Source organism: Salvelinus alpinus, chromosome 20, assembly GCF_045679555.1.
Source record: "Salvelinus alpinus chromosome 20, SLU_Salpinus.1, whole genome shotgun sequence".
NCBI lineage: Eukaryota > Metazoa > Chordata > Actinopteri > Salmoniformes > Salmonidae > Salvelinus > Salvelinus alpinus.
The window spans coordinates 7592367-7616827 of record NC_092105.1 but is presented as its reverse complement, the minus strand read 5'-3'; the positions used below and the strand labels follow the sequence as shown (position 1 = coordinate 7616827).

The 24461-nt window shown below is 46.6% G+C and overlaps 1 protein-coding gene across 4 annotated transcripts in view; it reads right to left on the bottom strand.

Moving 5' to 3' along the window:
- LOC139546245 (syntaxin-binding protein 5-like) overlaps positions 1 to 24461 on the bottom strand; it is a 232336-nt gene that overhangs the window by 138775 nt on the left and 69100 nt on the right. For all 4 annotated transcript variants that reach the window (XM_071354386.1, XM_071354387.1, XM_071354388.1 and 1 more), the window contains exon 3: positions 13719 to 13800. In XM_071354386.1, the coding sequence (XP_071210487.1) occupies positions 13719 to 13800 (82 nt within the window). The remainder of the gene's footprint in view (positions 1 to 13718; positions 13801 to 24461) is intronic.

Sequence of the window (24461 nt, the reverse complement as noted above, 5' to 3'; positions counted from 1 at the left end):
TTGAGAACCATATCAGGCAGACAAGTCTGCCAGACAAGCGGCTCTTGTCTGGCAGACGGCTTTGAAGGCTCAGGACAGACGGGCGGCTTTGAAGGCTCAGTACAGACGGGCGGCTTTGAAGGCTCAGTACAGACGGGCGGCTTTGAAGGCTCAGTACAGACGGGTGGCTTTGAAGGCTCAGGACAGACGGGCGGCTTTGAAGGCTCAGGACAGACGGGCAGTTCAGGCGGCGCTTGGCAGACGGCAGACTCTGGCCGGCTGAGGCGCACTGTAGGCCTGGTGCGTGGTGCCGGAACTGGAGGTACCGGGCTAAGGACACGCACCTTCAGGCTAGTGCGGGGAGCAGCAACAGGACGCACAGGACTCTGGAGGCGCACAGGAGGCTTGGTGCGTGGTACCGGAACTGGAGGTACTGGGCTGGAGACACGCACCACCGGGCTAGTGCGTGGAGGAGGAACAGAGCTCTGGTGACGCACAGGAGGCTTGGTGCGTGGTGCCGGAACTGGTGGTACCGGGCTGAAGACACGCACCATAGGGCTAGTGTGTGGAGGAGGAACAGGGCTCTGGAGACGCACAGGAAGCCTGGTGCGTGGTGTAGGCACTGGTGGTACTGGGCTGGGGCGGGGAGGTGGCGCCGGATATACCGGACCATGCAGGCGTACTGGCTCCCTTGAGCACTGAGCCTGCCCAACCTTACCTGGTTGTATGCTCCCCGTAGCCCGACCAGTGCGGGGAGGTGTAATAACCCGCACTGGGCTATGTAGGCGAACCGGGGACACCATGCGTAAGGCTGGTGCCATATATGCTGGCCCGAGGAGACGCACTGGTGGCCAGATGCGTTGGGCCGGTTTCATGACATCCGGCTCAATACTCAATCTAGCCCTGCCAGTGCGGGGAGGTGGAATAACCCGCACCGGGCTAAGCACACGTACAGGAGACACCGTGCGCTCTACCGCATAACACGGTGTCTGCCCGTACTCTCGCTCTCCACGGTAAGATCGGGAAGTTGGCGCAGGTCTCCTACCTGACTTCGCCACACGACCCTTTAACCCCCCCCCCCCCCCAAGAAATGTTTGGGCTTGACTAACAGGCTTCCTACTGCGTCGTCGTGCTGCCTCCATTCGCCGGTATCCCTCCTCGCACTGCGCCAGAGAATCCCAGGCGGGCTCCGGCACTCTCTTTGGGTCGATCGCCCACCTGTCGATCTCCTCCCACGTAGTGTAGCCCAGATCCTTCTCCTGCTTCCGGGCTAGCTCCTCAAAACGCCGCCTCTCTGCTTTCGCTGCCTCCAGCTCAGCTTTGGGGCGGCGATATTCTCCTGGCTGTGCCCATGGACCTTTACCGTCCAATATTTCCTCCCATGTCCAGAAATCCTGCGATCGCTGTTGCTTTCTCCCACGCCGCTTGGTCCTTGGTTGGTGGGTGATTCTGTAACGGTTGCTCTCCTCCTCTTCGTCTGAAGAGAAGGAGTAGGGATCGGACCAAAACGCAGCGTTGTATGAAGACATAATGAATTTATTAAACAAGACGAACACTGACACGAAAAACACTTGACTAACTACAAAACAACAAAACGACGTAGACAGACCTGAACATGTGAACTTACAATATAACACGAAGAACGCACGAACAGGAACAGACTAAACAAACAAAACAGTCCCGTGTGGTACATAAACAGACACGGAAGACAATCACCCACAAACAAACAGTGAGAACAGCCTACCTTAATATGGTTCTCAATCAGAGGAAACGTCAAACACCTGCCCCTAATTGAGAACCATATCAGGCAACACATTTAACCCAACATAGAAACACATAACATAGACTACCCACCCAGCTCACGTCCTGACCAACTAAACAAAGTTTAAATAAAGGAAAATAAGGTCAGGAACGTGACAATGAGTTACAGAAAAAAACTGGGCTGAAGGTTGTGGGTTCGCAGGACTTTGGGCTGAAGGTTGTGGGTTCGCAGGACTTTGGGCTGAAGGTTGTGGGTTCGCAGGACTTTGGGCTGAAGGTTGTGGGTTCGCAGGACTTTGGGCTGAAGGTTGTGGGTTCGCAGGACTTTGGGCTGAAGGTTGTGGGTTTCGCAGGACTTAGGGCTGAAGGTTGTGGGTTCGCAGGACTTTGGGCTGAAGGTTGTGGGTTCGCAGGACTTAGGGCTGAAGGTTGTGGGTTCGCAGGACTTTGGGCTGAAGGTTATGGGTTCGCAGGACTTTGGGCTGAAGGTTGTGTGTTCACAGACCACCGTGGACAGGGGTTGAAATATCTCCATTATAGTAAAAGCATAGTAGAAATCTATAATCGTATTTCCAATTCCGAGAAACAAATGTTCCTTTTCTAATGTAATTTTACAAATTAGCAGAATATTCTTTATACACATATATTAAGGAAATGACAGGCTAAGAAGGGACAGAGAGATAGGTCTACGTGTTCATCTTATCATATTTCCACAATGCCAAATCAGTGTGTCTTGTTTGCAATGAAACTGTCCCCGTTTGAAAAGAATTAAATCTGAGACGTCATTAGGATAACGAGCATGGTGATTTCAAACGTTAGACCTTCCTTTCCACCCCAGACATAGTAGGCCTTCCTTTCCACCCCGGACATAGTAGGCCTTCCTTTCCACCCCGGACATAGTAGACCTTCCTTTCCACCCCGGACATAGTAGGTCTACCTTTCCACCCCGGACATAGTAGGTCTACCTTTCCACCCCGGACATAGTAGGTCTACCTTTCCACCCCGGACATAGTAGGTCTACCTTTCCACCCCGGACATAGTAGGTCTACCTTTCCACCCCGGACATAGTAGATCTACCTTTCCACCCCGGACATAGTAGGTCTACCTTTCCACCCTGGACATAGTAGGCCTTCCTTTCCACCCCGGACATAGTAGACCTACCTTTCCACCACAGACATAGTAGGTCTACCTTTCCACCCCGGACATAGTAGGACTACATTTCCACCCCAGACATAGTAGGCCTACCTTTCCACCCCAGACAGAGTAGTCCTACCTTTCCACCCCGGACATAGTAGACCTTCCTTTCCACCCCAGACATAGTAGGCCTACCTTTCCACCACAGACAGAGTAGGCCTACCTTTCCACCCCGGACATAGTAGGCCTACCTTTCCACCCCAGACATAGTAGGCCTACTTTTCCACCCCAGACATAGTAGACCTTCCTTTCCACCCCGGACATAGTAGGCCTACCTTTCCACCCCGGACATAGTAGGTCTACCTTTCCACCCCAGACATAGTAGGCCTACCTTTCCACCCCGGACATAGTAGGCCTACCTTTCCACCCCAGACATAGTAGGCCTACCTTTCCACCCCGGACATAGTAGGCCTACCTTTCCACCCCAGACATAATAGGACCTACCTTTCCACCCCAGACATAGTAGGCCTACCTTTCCACCCCAGACATAGTAGGCCTACCTTTCCACCCCAGACATAGTAGGCCGACCAATGCAAAAAAAGATAAGCTGTAACTGCTGGCTACTATTCTTCCGTGGCTTAACCCAACGAGATGTTTCCCTAAAAGCTGTCTGGGTTTAAACATCTTCTACTGGACCCTAAAGTGAATAGCTTAATCAATTGATAGTGACAGTATTAGATCCCAAGCAAAGTAAAAAATGTTGTCTCCTCAGCTATAGAAGGTTGTAGATTAGCCTCTGAATTTCAAAGAAACTAACCAATGATATCCCCATATGCATCGGAGTCATGTCTTTCCCGGGTATCTTGACAGCTTGTTTCTGGCATAAAGCATTGCGGACCATAGCGCTGTTATAGATCACGTTATATAATCTGATTTGTTTCATTTTCTTCAAAATCTTAAGTTAACAATGCGTAGATGCATTTTCTTTAATAAAAGGTAGGCCTATGGCATACCCTCTCATACTCCCTCAATTCGAGTCCTGGTTTTAACTTAACAGCCCATCACTGACACTGAGGTAGGCTATTTAAAGAGTGCTTGGTGGGTGATAGAATTGGCCGATAAATCTACATCTGTGTTCCTTCAGCTCTGTGTTCCTTCAGCTCTGTGTTCCTTCAGCTCTGTGTTCCTTCAGCTCTGTGTTCCTTCAGCTCTGTGTTCCTTCAGCTCTGTGTTCCCTCAGCTCTGTGTTCCTTCAGCTCTGTGTTCCTTTAGCTCTGTGTTCCTTCAGCTCTGTGTTCCTTCAGCTCTGTGTTCCTTCAGCTCTGTGTTCCTTCAGCTCTGTGTTCCTTCAGCTCTGTGTTCCTTCAGCTCTGTGTTCCTTCAGCTCTGTGTTCCTTCAGCTCTGTGTTCCATCAGCTCTGTGTTCCTTCAGCTCTGTGTTCCTTCAGCTCTGTGTTCCATCAGCTCTGTGTTCCTTCAGCTCTGTGTTCCTTCAGCTCTGTGTTCCTTCAGCTCTGTGTTCCTTCAGCTCTGTGTTCCATCAGCTCTGTGTTCCATCAGCTCTGTGTTCCATCAGCTCTGTGTTCCTTCAGCTCTGTGTTCCATCAGCTCTGTGTTCCATCAGCTCTGTGTTCCCTCAGCTCTGTGTTCCTTCAGCTCTGTGTTCCTTTAACTCTTTTTGAGGGGCCAATTTTGGTCTGCCTATCTCTTACGCATATTTTGTTATTCGTACTTGGCCACTCCCTATCACTATCTCCCTCATTTATTATTTTGTTGCATTTCTCCATATCATCCGCAACTTCCCCTCAATCTCTCTCTATCTAGTTCTCTCTCTCTCTCTCTCTCTCTGATGCCACTAGCAGGGTGGTAATCCGTTGTGTGTGCTTGTCAATCACGATCCTGTCACTCAGACTAGTGACACGGGAGACTGTACGCCTATTGTGTTAACAGAAACAAGCTCTCTGTCTCCTCTCTTCAAAGAAATACCAAAGAGCGCAGGAACGAAACGAGGAAAACTACAAATAGCAAAGAGGGGAGGGGTGAAGGGACTGGGAGACCGATAAAGTGGAGGAGAGGAAGAGAGGAGGGGGGCAGCTATTAAACAAGTCTTGGAGAGGAAGAGAGGGGGGGGAGCAGCTGATAAACAAGTCTTGGAGAGGAAGACATGGGGGGGAGCAGCTATTAAACAAGTCTTGGAGAGGAAGACATGGGGGGGAGCAGCTATTAAACAAGTCTTGGAGAGGAAGACGGGTGGGGGGAGCAGCTATTAAACAAGTCTTGGAGAGGAAGACAGGGGGGGAGCAGCTATTAAACAAGTCTTGGAGAGGAAGACAGGGGGGGAGCAGCTATTAAACAAGTCTTGGAGAGGAAGACAGGGGGGGGGAGCAGCTATTAAACAAGTCTTGGAGAGGAAGACGGGTGGGGGGAGCAGCTATTAAACAAGTCTTGGAGAGGAAGACAGGGGGGGAGCAGCTGATAAACAAGTCTTGGAGAGGAAGACATGGGGGGAGCAGCTATTAAACAAGTCTTGGAGAGGAAGACATGGGGGGGAGCAGCTATTAAACAAGTCTTGGAGAGGAAGACGGGTGGGGGGAGCAGCTATTAAACAAGTCTTGGAGAGGAAGACAGGGGGGGGAGCAGCTATTAAACAAGTCTTGGAGAGGAAGACAGGGGGGGAGCAGCTATTAAACAAGTCTTGGAGAGGAAGACAGGGGGGGGGAGCAGCTATTAAACAAGTCTTGGAGAGGAAGACAGGGGGGGAGCAGCTATTAAACAACTCTTGGAGAGGAAGACGGGTGGGGGGAGCAGCTATTAAACAAGTCTTGGAGAGGAAGACAGGGGGGGGAGCAGCTATTAAACAAGTCTTGGAGAGGAAGACAGGGGGGGAGCAGCTATTAAACAAGTCTTGGAGAGGAAGACAGGGGGGGGGAGCAGCTATTAAACAAGTCTTGGAGAGGAAGACGGGTGGGGGGAGCAGCTATTAAACAAGTCTTGGAGAGGAAGACAGGGGGGGAGCAGCTGATAAACAAGTCTTGGAGAGGAAGACATGGGGGGAGCAGCTATTAAACAAGTCTTGGAGAGGAAGACAGGGGGGGGAGCAGCTATTAAACAAGTCTTGGAGAGGAAGACGGGTGGGGGCAGCAGCTATTAAACAAGTCTTGGAGAGGAAGACAGGGGGGGAGCAGCTATTAAACAAGTCTTGGAGAGGAAGACAGGGGGGGAGCAGCTATTAAACAAGTCTTGGAGAGGAAGACAGGGGGGGGGAGCAGCTATTAAACATGTCTTGGAGAGGAAGACAGGGGGGGAGCAGCTATTAAACAACTCTTGGAGAGGAAGACAGGGGGGGAGCAGCTATTAAAGAAGTCTTGGAGAAGAGAGGAAGACAGGAGGGGGAGCAGCTATTAAACAAGTCTTGGAGAAGAGAGGAAGACAGGGGGGGGAGCAGCTATTAAACAAGTCTTGGAGAAGAGAGGAAGAGAGGAGGGGGAGCAGCTATTAAACAAGTCTTGGAGAAGATAGGAAGACAGGAGGGGGAGCAGCTATTAAACAAGTCTTTAGGCAGACTGGGAAAACCTGGGTCCTGAACTGCATTATCGTGCAATTATCATGTAATGATAATGATATCAACACAGGCAGAGAGAATGGAACATACAGCCTTGGATAAAAGGAGGAATGCTGAGATATAAGGAGTTTAGCGAAGCATAGGTTCAGGGATACTGTGTAATGTCACAAACAGCACTCACCTCATGTATTAACGCGTTAGAGAGGACTGCATTTGTACAGTGCCTATCATAAGTCTTCAACCCCACGGGATTTGTTCACGTTCTGGTTCGTTACAAAGTGGGATTGAAATGTATTTCATTGTATTTGCTTCTTTTGTCACTGAGCTACACAAAAAAAGTAAAAAGAAAATTCTAAGATTTTGACAAATTTTTACAAAATAAATAACTAAAATGTATTCCATAAGTATTCCCCCCTTTTTGTTATATCTAGCCTAAATACGTTCAGGAGTAAAAATGTGCTTACGAAATCACATAATACGTTGGATGGACTCCAACTCTAACTCCAAAAGCATAACAGATTGTCCAAAGCAAATAGCATGTAAAACCAAGCCACAAAACACAGATATATATATCAGTATATATCTCTATATCTTACAACTGCATCAGCATCTAACTGCCTGAACATTCATCCATGTAATGCCTTTTCTGCTCATTCTTCTCATCTAACACAATGCCTATTCTACTCATTCTTCTCATCTAACACAATGTCTATTCTGCTCATTCTTCTCATCTAACACAATGCCTATTCTGCTCATTCTTCTCATCTAACACAATGCCTATTCTGCTCATTCTTCTCATCTAACACAATGTCTATTCTGCTCATTCTTCTCATCTAACACAATGTCTATTCTGCTCCTTCTTCTCATCTAACACAATGTCTATTCTGCTCATTCTTCTCATCTAACACAATGCCTATTCTGCTGATTCTTCTCATCTAACACAATGCCTATTCTGCTCATCTTACCTGGCCGCCCTGTTCACCACGCTATCACCCAGAAGGAGGAGACAGTACAGGTGCTCAAAGCAGGGACCAAGAGACTGAAAAACAGCATATATCTCCAGGCCATCGGACTGTTAAATAGTCACGACTAGCCGGCCTCCGCCCACTACCCTGCTTTCCTTAGTCACTGTTACTAGCAGGTTACCATTGGGTACTGTATCCTGCACCTTTGGGACTACTGCCCTACAGTATGTACAAGGTCATTAAACACATGTCAATATAATAATGTTTGCATACTAAATATATATATATACAGTTCCAGTCAAAAGTTTGGACACACCTACTCAAAGTTTTATTTTTATTTTACTATTTTCTACATTGTAGAATAATAGTGAAGACATCCAAACTATGAAATAACACATATGGAATCATGTAGTAACCAAAAAAGTGTTAAATAAATCAAAATTAATGTTATATTTGAGATTCTTCAAAGTAGCCACCCTTTGCCTTGATGACAGCTTTGCATACTCTTGGCATTCTCTACCCTTCCCCAGACCTGTGCCTCAACACAATCCTGTCTCGGAGCTCTACGGACAATTCCTTTGACCTCATGGCTTGGTTTTTGCTCTGACATGCACTTTCAACTGTGGGACTTTACATAGACAGGTGTGTGCCTTTCCAAATCATGTCCAATCAATTGAATTGACCACAGGTGGACTCCAATCAAGTTGTAGAAACATATCAAGGATGATCAATGGAAAGAGGATGCTCCTGTGCTCAATTTCGAGTCTCATAGCAAAAGATCCGAATACTTATATTTCATAAATCATAAATGTAAAAAAAAAAATGTATTTTCGCTTTGTCATTATGGAGTAGCATGTGTAGATTGCTGAGGGTTTTTATTTTATTTGATACATTTCAGAATATGTCTGTAACGTAACAAAATGTGGAACAAGTCAAGGGGCATGAATATTTTCCGAAGGAACTGTGTGTATATACAGTGGGGAGAACAAGTATTTGATACACTGCCGATTTTGCAGGTTTTCCTACTTACAAAGCATGTAGAGGTCTGTAATTTTTATCATAGGTACACTTCAACTGTGAGAGACGGAATCTAAAACAAAAATCCAGAAAATCACATTGTATGATTTTTAAGTAATTAATTTGCATTTTATTGCATGACATAAGTATTTGATACATCAGAAAAGCAGAACTTAATATTTGGTACAGAAACCTTTGTTTGCAATTACAGAGATCATACGTTTCCTGTAGTTCTTGACTAGGTTTGCACACACTGCAGCAGGGATTTTGGCCCACTCCTCCCTACAGATCTTCTCCAGATCCTTCAGGTTTCGGGGCTGTCGCTGGGCAATACGGACTTTCAGCTCCCTCCAAAGATTTTCTATTGGGTTCAGGTCTGGAGACTGGCTAGGCCACTCCAGGACCTTGAGATGCTTCTTACGGAGCCACTCCTTAGTTGCCATGGCTGTGTGCTTCGTGTCGTTGTCATGCTGGAAGACCCAGCCACGACCCATCTTCAATGCTCTTACTGAGGGAAGGAGGTTGTTGGCCAAGATCTCGCGATACATGGCCCCATCCATCCTCCCCTCAATACGGTGCAGTCGTCCTGTCCCCTTTGCAGAAAAGCATCCCCAAAGAATGATGTTTCCACCTCCATGCTTCACGGTTGGGATGGTGTTCTTGGGGTTGTACTCATACTTCTTCTTCCTCCAAACACGGCGAGTGGAGTTAGACCAAAAAGCTCTATTTTTGTCTCATCAGACCACATGACCTTCTCCCATTCCTCCTCTGGATCATCCAGATGGTCATTGGCAAACTTCAGACAGGCCTGGACATGCACTGGCTTAAGCAGGGGGACCTTGCGTGCGCTGCAGGATTTTAATCCATGACGGCGTAGTGTGTTACTAATGGTTTTCTTTGAGACTGTGGTCCCAGCTCTCTTCAGGTCATTGACCAGGTCCTGCCGTGTAGTTCTGGGCTGATCCCTCACCTTCCTCATGATCATTGATGACCCACGAGGTGAAATCTTGCATGGAGCCCCAGACCGAGGGTGATTGACCGTCATCTTGAACTTCTTCCATTTTCTAATAATTGCGCCAACAGTTGTTTCCTTCTCACCAAGCTGCTTGCCTATTGTCCTGTAGCCCATCCCAGCCTTGTGCAGGTCTACAATTTTATCCCTGATGTCCTTACACAGCTCTCTGGTCTTGGCCATTGTGGAGAGGTTGGAATCTGTTTGATTGAGTGTGTGGACAGGTGTCTTTTATACAGGTAACGAGTTCAAACAGGTGCAGTTAATACAGGTAATGAGTGGAGAACAGGAGGGCTTCTTAAAGAAAAACTAACAGGTCTGTGAGAGACGGAATTCTTACTGGTTGGTAGGTGATCAAATACTTATGTCATGCAATAAAATGCAAATTAATTATTTAAAAATCATACAATGTGATTTTCTGGATTTTTGTTTTAGATTCCGTCTCTCACAGTTGAAGTGTACCTATGATAAAAATTACAGACATCTACATGCTTTGTAAGTAGGAAAACCTGCAAAATCGGCAGTGTATCAAATACTTGTTCTCCCCACTGTATATACATATATATACTGCTATAAAAAACATTTTATTTTATTTTTATTTTGAATTATTGTGTGCTTGTTTGACATTTACTGCGTTGATTGCTAGGAACTAGGAAAATGAGCACTTCGCTTCACCTACCATAACACCTGCTAACTGGGTACGCCAGAAATACAATGTGATTTGATTTACAAACCCCTCTTATAACAATGTATGCCATTCAGCAGACACTTTTATCCTAAGCTAATTACAGTCATGCGTGCATACATTTTACATTTGGAAGATCCAGGGAATCAAACCCACTATCCTGGCATTGCAAACACTATGTTCTACTAACTGAGTTACAGAGGTCCCTGTTCTACCAACTGAGTTACAGAGATCCCTGTTCTACTAACTGAGTTACAGAGGTCCCTGTTCTACCAACTGAGTTACAGAGGTCCCTGTTCTACCAACTGAGTTACAGAGGTCCCTGTTCTACCAACTGAGTTACAGAGGTATTGTGTTCCACCAACTGAGTTACAGATGTCCCTGTTCTACCAACTGAGTTACAGAGATCCCTGTTCTACTAACTGAGTTACAGAGATCCATGTTCTACCAACTGAGTTACAGAGATCCCTGTTCTACTAACTGAGTTACAGAGATCCATGTTCTACCAACTGAGTTACAGAGGTCCCTGTTCTACCAACTGAGTTACAGAGATCCATGTTCTACCAACTGAGTTACAGAGGTCCCTGTTTTACCAACTGAGTTACAGAGGTCCCTGTTCTACCAACTGAGTTACAGAGATCCCTGTTCCACCAACTGAGTTACAGAGATCCCTGTTCCACCAACTGAGTTACAGAGGTCCCTGTTCTACCAACTGAGTTACAGAGATCCATGTTCTACCAACTGAGTTACAGAGATCCCTGTTCTACCAACTGAGTTACAGAGATCCCTGTTCTACCAACTGAGTTACAGAGGTCCCTGTTCTACCAACCGAGTTACAGAGATCCATGTTCTACCAACTGAGTTACAGAGGTCCCTGTTCTACCAACTGAGTTACAGAGATCCCTGTTCCACCAACTGAGTTACAGATGTCCCTGTTCTACCAACTGAGTTACAGAGGTCTTGTGTTCCACCAACTGAGTTACAGATGTCCCTGTTCTACCAACTGAGTTACAGAGATCCCTGTTCTACCAACTGAGTTACAGAGGTCTTGTGTTCTACCAACTGAGTTACAGATGTCCCTGTTCTACCAACTGAGTTATAGTCAACTCTTACATAGAGAGACAGCCTTTAGTCAACTCTAGCATAGAGAGACAGCCTTTAGTCAACTCTTACATAGAGAGACAGCCTTTAGTCAACTCTTACATAGAGAAACAGCCTTTAGCCAACACTAACATAGAGAGACAGCCTTTAGTCAACTCTTACATAGAGAGAAAGCCTTTAGTCAAAACTAGCATAGAGAGACAGCCTTTAGTCAACTCTAACATAGAGAGACAGCCTTTAGTCAACTCTTACATAGAGAGACAGCCTTTAGTCAACTCTAACATAGAGAAAGCCTTTAGTCAACTAACATAGAGAGACAGCCTTTAGTCAACTAACATAGAGAGACAGCCTTTAGTCAACTCTAACATAGAGAGACAGCCTTTAGTCAACTCTTACATAGAGAGACAGCCTTTAGTCAACTCTAACATAGAGAGACAGCCTTTAGTCAACTCTAACATAGAGACAGCCTTTAGTCAACTCTAACATAGAGACAGCCTTTAGTCAACTCTAACATAGAGAGACAGCCTTTAGTCAACTCTAGCATAGAGACAGCCTTTAGTCAACTCTAACATAGAGAGACAGCCTTTAGTCAACTCTAGCATAGAGACAGCCTTTAGTCAACTCTAGCATAGAGAGACAGCCTTTAGTCAACTCTAACATAGAGACAGCCTTTAGTCAACTCTAACATAGAGAGACAGCCTTTAGTCAACTCTAACATAGAGACAGCATTTAGTCAACTCTAACATAGAGAGACAGCCTTTAGTCAACTCTAGCATAGAGAGACAGCCTTTAGCCAACTCTTACATAGAGACAGCCTTTAGTCAACCCTAACATAGAGAGACAGCCTTTAGTCAACTCTAGCATAGAGAGACAGCCTTTAGCCAACTCTTACATAGAGACAGCCTTTAGTCAACTCTAACATAGAGAGACAGCCTTTAGTCAACTCTAACATAGAGAGACAGCCTTTAGTCAACTCTAGCATAGAGAGACAGCCTTTAGCCAACTCTTACATAGAGACAGCCTTTAGTCAACTCTTACATAGAGAAACAGCCTTTAGTCAACCCTAACATAGAGACAGCCTTTAGTCAACTCTTACATAGAGAGACAGCCTTTAGTCAACTCTAACATAGAGAGACAGCCTTTAGTCAACTCTAACATAGAGAGACAGCCTTTAGTCAACTCTAGCATAGAGAGACAGCCTTTAGTCAACTGTTACATAGAGAGACAGCCTTTAGTCAACTGTTACATAGAGAGACAGCCTTTAGTCAACTCTAACATAGAGACAGCCTTTAGTCAACTCTAACATAGAGAGACAGCCTTTAGTCAACTCTAACATAGAGAGACAGCCTTTAATCAACTCTAACATAGAGAGACAGCCTTTAGTCAACTCTTACATAGAGACAGCCTTTAGTCAACTCTAACATAGAGAGACAGCCTTTAGTCAACCCTAACATAGAGAGACAGACTTTGTCCTCAGGAGTGAATAAATCCAGTTTATAGGATTAAACCTGAACAAGGACAGTTAAACATGTTAAGTTAATGAACAAACTTGACCTTAAACACTATGAAATTTGACATTTGCAACAACTTGCAACAACTTTGAAATGTGATGTTTGAGAAACATGAACGTCAAATTCTGACGTGAGACTGTGAGAGCTACTTGGGAGTATACATCAGCACCTATCCAGTTTTGAATTTTCCATTCTGCTCTGCGGTCGACGATGGATTTGTTAGTTTTCAGCAGAAAACGATCTTTCTTCCTTCACCCTCAGGTATCAATAAATCTTGTTCTCTCTCTCATCTCTCTCTTTCCTACATCTCTCGTCTCTCTCTTTCCTATCTCTCTCTCTCGCTTTCCTATATCATCTCTCTCTATCGCTTTCCTATATCGCTCTCTCTCTTGCCCATATCGCTCACTCTGTCTCTCTCTCGCCCTCTCTCTCTTTCCTATATCGATCTCTCTCTTTCCTATATCGATCTCTCTCTTTCCTATATCGATCTCTCTCCCTCTCCCTCTCCCTCTCCCTCTCTCTCTCTCTCTCTCTCTCTCTCTCTCTCTCTCTCTCTCTCTCTCTCTCTCTCTCTCTCTCTCTCTCTCTCTCTCTCTCTCTCTCTCTCTCTCTCTCTCTCTCTCTCTCTCTCTCTCTCTCTCTCTCTCTCTCTCTCTCTCTCTCTCTCTCTCTCTTTCCTATATCGCTCTCTGACTGCTAAATAACAGGGATACCATTAGTCATAACCATGCTGAAAGAGTGTTGCGTCATGGTTTGAAATCAACAGGGCCCCTCCTCACCATGTGAAATGTGAATGTTTCTGCCCAGAACAAGATTTGGAAATGAAAAATGTTAGATTCAAAAAGAGGAAGATGGTCGGGGGGTAAAACGCTCGGATTCCAGAACAGATTATTTGTCCTTAAATGGCTGAGAGAGAATGCCAACTAAATACTGTATTCCAACTGGACTTGTGGATGGAGAGATAAGGGGAACAGAATAGAAGCAGTCCTACCTCATTGATGAGGAACTGTAGCTGGAGGACAGCGGCTCCACTCTCATGCTGGCTGTAGCAGTCCACACCAGGCCGGCCCAGTCTGATGACATCACACAGTCAAGGAAACATCCAGGAAGTAGGATGTATTGGCAACACAATGTATAGCGCACACACACACACACACACACACACACACACACACACACACACACACACACACACACACACACACACACACACACACACACACACACACACACACACACACACACACACACACACACACACAGCAACTGTTACATCACTTGATACACTAGCAAATAGTTTTTTTGTACAATATACAGTATTTGTCACAATATAAAAAGTTCTCTAAAAAATTCAATAAAAACTCTGCCAACCCTACTTGCAGATGAAGGTGGATGAAAAGTCTAAATAAATTGCTGAGCGTCGTGACACACAAAGGGCTCTTCAGGTACTGTTGTCTACCATTGGCCAGTGGTGTTCCAGAGGGCGATGGATCTTTGAGTGGATTGGACGCTACCTGGATGACATCGTCGTTACTGGAGAGGATGAAGAGGACCATCTCCAGAACTTGGATGTGACCTCACGGAGATTGAAGGACTACGGACTGCGAGTTCGTAAGGACAAATGTGTGTTCTTCGTTTCTTGTAAGCTCACACCTACGACATCAAGGAGGCGCGAGTCAGAACTGCACTGAAGTGCAACGTAGATGGAATCTCCAGGTTACCACTACCTGTGGTCATGCTCCCTGTGGACATAGCTTTTCGGTTAATGGGGACGGTAATTAATCAAATCAAAAGTCACGTCAAGTGGAAATCCTCTACCTCAGACGAGTACAAAATGCACCAGTCACTGCAACACAGATGGGGAGAAACACAAGAAACGACCCGGTGTTATCTGAAGTGATGGACATCATCATCATCATCATCAAAGGTCCTGCTCTGGAACTGAAACCGTTTACCTTTCTCAGGAGAACTGAGCTGTCGGTACAGTCCAGCTGTCTTGCCAGAGTGAATTTGCGAACACAAGAGATATGTTAACTAGCAAAGCGATTAACATTTCTTGCTAGCTAACCAAATTAGATGTGCATGTCTAGCTGTGTAGACACCGGAAAACGATACGAGGGGAAAAAACTCACCTCGAAAAAAAAAGTCAGTCACTCACTCAAATCAAATCAAATCAAATCAAATTTTATTAGTCACATACACATGGTTAGCAGATGTTAATGCGAGTGTAGCGAAATGCTTGTGCTTCTAGTTCCGACAATGCAGTAATAACCAACAGTAATCTAACCTAACAATTCCACACTACTACCTTACACACACACACAAGTGTAAAGGGATAAAGAATATGTACATAAAGATATATGAATGAGTGGTGGTACAGAACGGCATGGCAGATGCAGTAGATGGTATAGAGTACGGTATATACATATGAGATGAGTACTGTAGGGTATGTAAACATAAAGTGGCATAGTTTAAAGTGGCTAGTGGTACATGTATTGCATAAAGATGGCAAGATGCAGTAGATGATATAGAGTACAGTATATATACATATGAGATGGGTAATGTAGGGTATGTAAACATTGTATTAAGTGGCATTGCTTAAAGTGGCTAGTGGTACATTTTTACATAATTTCCATCAATTCCCATTTTTAAAGTGGCTGGAGTTGAGTCAGTATGTTGGCAGCGGCCGCTAAATGTTAGTGGTGGCTGTTTAACAGTCTGATGGCCTTGAGATAGAAGCTGTTTTTCAGTCTCTCGGTCCCTGCTTTGATGCACCTGTACTGACCTCGCCTTCTGGATGATAGCGGGGTGAACAGGCAGTGGCTTGGGTGGTTGTTGTCCTTGATGATCTTTATGGCCTTCCTGTGACATCGGGTGGTGTAGGTGTCCTGGAGGGCAGGTAGTTTGCCCCTGGTGATGCGTTCTGCAGACCTCACTACCCTCTGGAGAGCCTTACGGTTGTGGGCGGAGCAGTTGCCGTACCAGGCGGTGATACAGCCCGACAGGATGCTCTCGATTGTGCATCTGTAGAAGTTTGTGAGTGCTTTTGGTGACAAGCCGAATTTCTTCAGCCTCCTGAGGTTGAAGAGGCGCTGCTGCGCCTTCTTCACAACGCTGTCTGTGTGGGTGGACCAGTTCAGTTTGTCCGTGATGTGTACACCGAGGAACTTAAAACTTTCCACCTTCTCCACTACTGACCCGTCGATGTGGATAGGGGGGTGCTCCCTCTGCTGTTTCCTGAAGTCCACAATCATCTCCTTTGTTTTGTTGACGTTGAGTATGAGGTTATTTTCCTGACACCACACTCCGAGGGCCCTCACCTCCTCCCTGTAGGCCGTCTCGTCGTTGTTGGTGATCAAGCCTACCACTGTAGTGTCATCCGCAAACTTGATGATTGAGTTGGAGGCGTGCATGGCCACGCAGTCGTGGGTGAACAGGGAGTACAGGAGAGGGCTCAGAACGCACCCTTGTGGGGCCCCAGTGTTGAGGATCAGCGGGGTGGAGATGTTGTTACCTACCCTCACCACCTGGGGGCGGCCCGTCAGGAAGTCCAGGACCCAGTTGCACAGGGCGGGGTCGAGACCCAGGGTCTCGAGCTTGATGACGAGTTTGGAGGGTACTATGGTGTTAAATGCTGAGCTGTAATCGATGAACAGCATTCTCACATGGGTATTCCTCTTGTCCAGATGGGTTAGGGCAGTGTGCAGTGTGGTTGCGATTGCGTCGTCTGTGGACCTATTGGGTCGGTAAGCAAATTGGAGTGGGTCTAGGGTGTCCGGTAGGGTGGAGGTGATATGGTCCTTGACTAGTCTCTCAAAGCACTTCATGATGACGGAAGTGAGTGCTACGGGGCGGTAGTCGTTTAGCTCAGTTACCTTAGCTTTCTTGGGAACAGGAACAATGGTGGCCCTCTTGAAGCATGTGGGAACAGCAGACTGGGATAAGGATTGATTGAATATGTCCGTAAACACACCAGCCAGCTGGTCTGCGCATACTCTGAGGACGCGGCTGGGAATGCCGTCTGGGCCTGCAGCCTTGCGAGGGTTAACACGTTTAAATGTTTTACTCACCTCGGCTGCAGTGAAGGAGAGCCCGCAGGTTTTGGTAGGGGGCCGTGTCAGTGGCACTGTATTGTCCTCAAAGCGGGCAAAAAAGTTGTTTAGCCTGTCTGGGAGCAAGACATCCTGGTCCTCGACGGGGCTGGTTTTCTTTTTGTAATCCGTGATTGACTGTAGACCCTGCCACATACCTCTTGTGTCTGAGCTGTTGAATTTCGACTCGATTTTGTCTCTGTACTGAGACTTAGCCTGTTTGATTGCCTTGCGGAGAGAATAGCTACACTGTTTGTATTCGGTCATGCTTCCGGTCACCTTGCCCTGGTTAAAAGCAGTGGTTCGCGCTTTCAGTTTCACGCGAATGCTGCCGTCAATCCACGGTTTCTGGTTTGGGAATGTTTTTATCGTTGCTGTGGGTACGACATCGTCAATGCACTTCCTAATGAACTCGCTCACCGAATCAGCATATTCGTCAATATTGTTGTTGGACGCGATGCGGAACATATTCCAATCCGCGTGATCGAAGCAGTCTTGAAGCGTGGATTCAGATTGGTCGGACCAGCGTTGAACAGACCTGAGCGCGAGAGCTTGTTGTTTGAGTTTTTGTTTGTAGGCTGGAATCAACAAAATGGAGTCGTGGTCAGCTTTTCCGAAAGGGGGGCGGGGGAGGGCCTTATAAGCGTCGCGGAAATTAGTATAACAATGGTCTAGTGTTTTTCCAGCCCTGGTAGCACAATCGATATGCTGATAGAATTTAGGGAGTTTTGTTTTTAGATTAGCCTTGTTAAAATCCCCAGCTACGATGAATGCAGCCTCAGGGTGTGTGGTTTCCAGTTTACAAAGAGTCAGATAAAGTTCGTTCAGGGCCATCGATGTGTCTGCTTGGGGGGGAATGTATACGGCTGTGATTATGATTGACGAGAATTCCCTTGGTAGATAATGCGGTCGACATTTGATTGTGAGGAGTTCTAGATCAGGTGAACAGAACGACTTGAGTTCTTGTGTGTTGTTATGATGATCACACCACTTCTCGTTAATCATAAGGCATACCCCCCCGCCCCTCTTCTTACCGGAAAGATGTTTGTTTCTGTCGGCGCGATGCATGAAGAAACCAGCTGGCTGCACCGACTCCGTTAGCGTCCCTTGAGTTAGCCATGTTTCCGTGAAGCAGAGCACGTTGCAATCCCTGATGTCTCTCTGGAATGCTACCCGTGCTCGGATTTCATCAACCTTATTGTCAAGAGACTGGACATTGGCGAGTAGTATGCTAGGGAGTGGAGCGCGATGTGCCCGTCTCCGAAGCCTGACCACGAGACCGCCACGTTTTCCCCTTTTTCGGCGTCGCACAGGGTCGCCGGCTGGGATCAGATCCATTGTATTGTGTGGAAGGCAAAACACTGGATCCGTTTCGGGAAAGTCATATTCCTGGTAGGAACGATGATGAGTTGACGTTAATCGTATATTCAGTAGTTCCTCCCGACTGTATGTAATGAAACCTAAGATTACCCGGGGTACCGATGTAAGAAATAACACGTAAAAAAACAAAATACTGCATATTTTCCAAGGAACACGAAGCGAGGCAGCCATCTCTTTTCGGCGCCGGAAAAGAGATGGCCTTCTCCTCCGATGATATGACGTCGTCTAGGCAACTGTACCAGGCTAACTGTTATTTACAACTTGATAGCAGTATTTTTTGGACAACCAAGGAATGTATTGGTGAATTATATTAATCTTGCATTGAACTACATATAAACTACATATATTATGCCAACAACGCCTTAGAGTACGTCATGGAATGTTGAGACAAAAAAAGTACCTATTTTTCATACCTCTTATAAAGTATAAAGTTGGTTTTGTAGCATAAACTGGGAATCGTATGTGTTTGACTGATATTAGTATCGTCTGTTTGTTTCATATATAGTTAGTTAACACACTGTTAGTTCCACTTTAAAATAAACCATAAAAATGGGAATTATCCTATCAATCTGTCTCTCGCTTTTCATCTTTTCCCTCTCTCCCTCTCTGTCCTCTCCTCTGTCTCTCTCCATACCACTCTTACACTGAAATCGATAGAACCACTAGGGGGAAAAATATATATCAAAGCCCTCACAATCGGCTCAGTAAAATCGAGTGGACAGGGCCTTCCAAGCGTATACATCCATGTTACATAAGGAGATAGACAGGAGGGATAAAAATCTGTTTCCATGCACAGCCAATATATTAGGCACAGTTGCTGTCCAGTTTTATTTGAGCTTGGCTGGGCATCTCTTTTCTCTCCCCAAAGCCTTTATTAAACAAGCACATAACAACCACATTACAGGTACATTACAGGTACATTACAGGTACATTACAACTACGTTACAGGTACATTACAACTACGTTACAGGTACATTACAACTACGTTACAGGCACATTACAACTACGTTACAGGCACATTACAACTACGTTACAGGTACATTACAACTACGTTACAGGCACATTACAACTACGTTACAGGTACATTACAACTACGTTACAGGCACATTACAACTACGTTACAGGTACATTACAACTACGTTACAGGTACATTACAACTACGTTACAGGCACATTACAACTACGTTACAGGTACATTACAACTACGTTACAGGTACATTACAACTACGTTACAGGTACATTACAACTACATTACAGGTACATTACAACTACGTTACAGGCACATTACAACTACGTTACAGGCACATTACAACTACGTTACAGGCACATTACAACTACGTTACAGGCACATAACAACTACGTTACAGGCACATTACAACTACGTTACAGGCACATTACAACTACGTTACAGGCACATAACAACTACGTTACAGGCACATTACAAGTGCATAAGCAAGAATGGCCTATTGTGTGTGTGTGTGTGTGTGTGTGTGTGTGTGTGTGTGTGTGTGTGTGTGTGTGTGTGTGTGTGTGTGTGTGTGTGTGTGTGTGTGTGTGTGTGTGTACGCCTACCTTTTAAACCCAATGTGTGTGTTCCTGTGTTCTAGCTGGGTCAGTCTCTATGTGTTCCACCTGGGTCAGTCTCTATGTGTTCTACCTGGGTCAGTCTCTATGTGTTCTACCTGGGTCAGTCTCTATGTGTTCTAGCTGGGTCAGTCTCTATGTGTTCTACCTGGGTCAGTCTCTATGTGTTCTACCTGGGTCAGTCTCTATGTGTTCTAGCTGGGTCAGTCTCTATGTGTTCTAGCTGGGTCAGTCTCTATATGTTCTAGCTGGGTCAGTCTCTATGTGTTCTACCTGGGTCAGTCTCTATGTGTTCTAGCTGGGTCAGTCTCTATGTGTTCTAGCTGGGTCAGTCTCTATGTGTTCTAGCTGGGTCAGTCTCTATGTGTTCTAGCTGGGTCAGTCTCTATGTGTTCTAGCTGGGTCAGTCTCTATGTGTTCTACCTGGGTCAGTCTCTATGTGTTCTAGCTGGGTCAGTCTCTATGTGTTCTAGCTGGGTCAGTCTCTATATGTTCTAGCTGGGTCAGTCTCTATGTGTTCTACCTGGGTCAGTCTCTATGTGTTCTAGCTGGGTCAGTCTCTATGTGTTCTAGCTGGGTCAGTCTCTATGTGTTCTAGCTGGGTCAGTCGCTATATGTTCTAGCTGGGTCAGTCTCTATGTGTTCTACCTGGGTCAGTCTCTATGTGTTCTAGCTGGGTCAGTCTCTATGTGTTCTAGCTGGGTCAGTCTCTATTTGTTCTAGCTGGGTCAGTCTCTATGAGTTCTAGCTGGGTCAGTCTCTATGTGTTCTACCTGGGTCAGTCTCTATGAGTTCTAGCTGGGTCAGTCTCTATGTGTTCTAGCTGGGTTCAGTCTTTATGTGTTCTAGCTGGGTCAGTCTCTATGAGTTCTAGCTGGGTCAGTCTCTATGAGTTCTACCTGGGTCAGTCTTTATGTGTTCTAGCTGGGTCAGTCTCTATGAGTTCTAGCTGGGTCAGTCTCTATGAGTTCTACCTGGGTCAGTCTTTATGTGTTCTAGCTGGGTCAGTCTCTATGTGTTCTAGCTGGGTCAGTCTATGTGTTTTAGCTGGGTCAGTCTATGTGATCTAGCTGGGTCAGTCTCTATGTGTTCTAGCTGGGTCAGTCTCTATGTGTTCTAGCTGGGTCAGTCTCTATGTGTTTTAGCTGGGTCAGTCTCTATGTGTTCTAGCTGGGTCAGTCTCTATGTGTTTTAGCTGGGTCAGTCTCTATGTGTTCTACCTGGGTCAGTCTCTATGTGTTCTAGCTGGGTCAGTCTCTTTGTGTTCTAGCTGGGTCAGTCTCTATGTGTTTTAGCTGGGTCAGTCTCTATTTGTTTTAGCTTGGTCAGTCTCTTTGTGTTCTAGCTGGGTCAGTCTCTTTGTGTTCTAGCTGGGTCAGTCTCTATGTGTTCTAGCTGGGTCAGTCTCTATGAGTTTTAGCTGGGTCAGTCTTTATGTGTTCTAGCTGGGTCAGTCTTTATGAGTTCTAGCTGGGTCAGTCTCTATGAGTTCTAGCTGGGTCAGTCTCTATGTGTTCTAGCTGGGTCAGTCTCTATGTGTTCTAGCTGGGTGGTGGGTTGTTGGGGACCAGCAGAATTAACAGTCTGTGACCATCCTGTTTCTCGTTCCTCAGGAGGGAAGAGGTGGTTGAGGAGGGGGGTGGGCAGACGGTCTCCCTCTCTCCATCCAGTCTCCCTCTCTCTCTTCAGTCTCCCTCTCTCCCTCCAGTCTCCCTCTCTCTCTTCAGTCTCCCTCTCTCTCTTCAGTCTCCCTCTCTCCCTCCAGTCTCCCTCTCTCTCTCCAGTGTCCCTCTCTCTCTCCAGTCTCCCTCTCTCTCTCCAGTGTCCCTCTCTCTCTCCAGTCTCCCTCTCTCTCTCCAGTGTCCCTCTCTCTCTCCAGTCTCCCTCTCTCTCTCCAGTGTCCCTCTCTCTCTCCAGTCTCCCTCTCTCCATCCAGTCTCCCTCTCTCCCTCCAGTGTCCCTCTCTCTCTCCAGTGTCCCTCTCTCTCTCCAGTCTCCCTCTCTCCATCCAGTCTCCCTCTCTCCATCCAGTCTCCCTCTCTCTCTCCAGTGTCCCTCTCTCCCTCCAGTCTCCCTCTCTCTCTCCAGTCTCCCTCTCTCTCTCCAGTCTCCCTCTCTCCCTCCAGTCTCCCTCTCTCGCTCCAGTGTCCCTCTCTCTCCAGTGTCCCTCTCTCCCTCCAGTCTCCCTCTCTCCCTCCAGTCTCCCTCTCTCCCTCCAGTCTCCCTCTCTCCCTCCAGTCTCCCTCTCTCCCTTCAGTCTCCCTCTCTCCATCCAGTCTCCCTCTCTCTCTCCAGTGTCCCTCTCTCCCTCCAGTCTCCCTCTCTCCCTCCAGTCTTCCTCTCTCCCTCCAGTCTCCCTCTCTCCCTCCAGTCTCCCTCTCTCCCTCCAGTCTTCCTCTCTCCCTCCAGTCTCCCTCTCTCCCTCCAGTCTTCCTTTCTCCCTCCAGTCTCCCTCGCTCCCTCCAGTCTTCCTCTCTCCCTCCAGTCTCCCTCTCTCCCTCCAGTCTCCCTCTCTCCCTCCAGCCTTCCTCTCTCCCTCCAGTCTCCCTCTCTCCCTCCAGTCTTCCTCTCTCCCTCCAGTCTCCCTCTCTCCCTCCAGTCTTCCTCTCTCCCTCCAGTCTCCCTCTCTCCCTCCAGTCTCCCTCTCTCCCTCCAGTCTCCCTCTCTCCCTCCAGTCTTCCTCTCTCCCTCCAGTCTCCCTCTCTCCCTCCAGTCTTCCTCTCTCTCTCCAGTCTCCCTCTCTCCCTCCAGTCTCCCTCTCTCCCTCCAGTCTCCCTCTCTCCCTCCAGTCTCTCTCTCTCTCTGCAGTCCCACTGAACACATAGTGTAACGTGCCACTGACAGGTGTGAACATGTTTATTAAAACAATGACAAAAGGAGGGAAGGAGGGATGGTATGAAAGGAAAAGAGAGAGGAGGAGGGATGGTATGAAAGGAAGAGAGATAGAAGGAGGGATGGTATGAAAGGAAGAGAGAGAGAAGGAGGGATGGTATGAAAGGAAGAGAGAGAGAAAGAGGGATGGTATGAAAGGGAGAGGGAGAGAAGGAGGGATGGTATGAAAGAAAGAGAGAGAGGAGGGACTGTATGAATGGAAGAGAGAGAGAAGGAGGGATGGTATTAAAGGAAGAGAGAAAGAAGGAGGGATGGGTATGAAAGGAAGAGAGAGAGAAGGAGGGATGGTATGAAAGGAAGAGAGAGAGAAGGAGGGATGGTATGAAAGAAAGAGAGAGAGGAGGGACTGTATGAATGGAAGAGAGAGAGAAGGAGGGATGGTATTAAAGGAAGAGAGAAAGAAGGAGGGATGGGTATGAAAGGAAGAGAGAGAGAAGGAGGGATGGTATGAAAGGAAGAGAGAGAGAAGGAGGGATGGTATGAAAGAAAGAGAGAGAGGAGGGACTGTATGAATGGAAGAGAGAGAGAAGGAGGGATGGTATGAAAGGAAGAGAGAGAGAAGGAGGGATGGTATGAAAGGAAGAAAGAGAGAAGGAGGGATGGTATGAAAGGAAGAGAGAGAAAAGGAGGGATGTATGAAAGGAAGAGAGAGAAAACGAGGGATGGTATAAAAGGAAGAGAGAGAAAAGGAGGGATGGTATGAAAGGAAGAGGGAGGGAAGGAGGGATGGTATGAAAGGAAGAGGGAGGGAAGGAGGGATGGTATGAAAGGGAGAGAGAGAGAGGGAGGGATGGTATGAATGGGAGAGAGAGAGAGGGAGGGATGGTATGAAAGGGAGAGAGAGAGAGGGAGGGATGGTTTTAAAGGAAGAGAGAGAGAAGGAGGGATGGTATGAAAGGAAGAGAGAGAGAAGGAGGGATGGTATGAAAGGAAGATAGAGAGAAGGAGGGACGGTATGTAGGTCTAATTCTCTTCTCTGCATGGTTGCCTGCATGGTCGTCTGTTAATTGGTCCTGGTTTCATTAGCTTGATAAATACACACAAGAGATCTAGACTGGGAGCCACTGCAGAGACACAGCCAGGAGAAGAGACACCAGCCAGGCTGCTGCAGTCTTCAATGGATCACTACCTCTGTGCCAGTCTGCCTGCTCACATCGTCAGAATCACAAACGGCTCCCTATTACCCAATACCGTCTGATTCACACACTCTCTCAGCTGGAGCACACAGTTGTTACTACAGAGTAGTCAAAACGTCTCTTGTGTACGCTACCCGGAGACAGGAGAGGTTGGCCAGCAGGGTGACATTTAGCTTTTCAACGGGTATTTTTGGGTTCACCCAAGCAAATGATCACAGTCCTAGTGAATCTGATCATCACAGTCCTCGTGAATCAGATTCTCTCAGTCCGAGTGAATCAGATTATTTCAGTTCTAGTGATTCAGATCATCACACTGTCCTAGTGAATCAGATCATCACAGTGTGAGTGAATCAGATCATCACAGTCCTAGTGAATCAGATCATCACAGTCCTAGTGAATCAGATCATCACAGTGTGAGTGAATCAGATCATCACAGTGTGAGTGAATCAGATCATCACCGTCCTAGTGAATCAGATCACCACGTCTCTATGTGTTCTAGCTGGGTCAGTCTCTATGTTTTCTAGCTGGGTCAGTCTCTATGTTTTCTAGCTGGGTCAGTCTCTATGTGTTCTAGCTGGGTCAGTCTCTATGTTTTCTAGCTGGGTCAGTCTCTATGTTTTCTAGCTGGGTCAGTCTCTATGTGTTCTAGCTG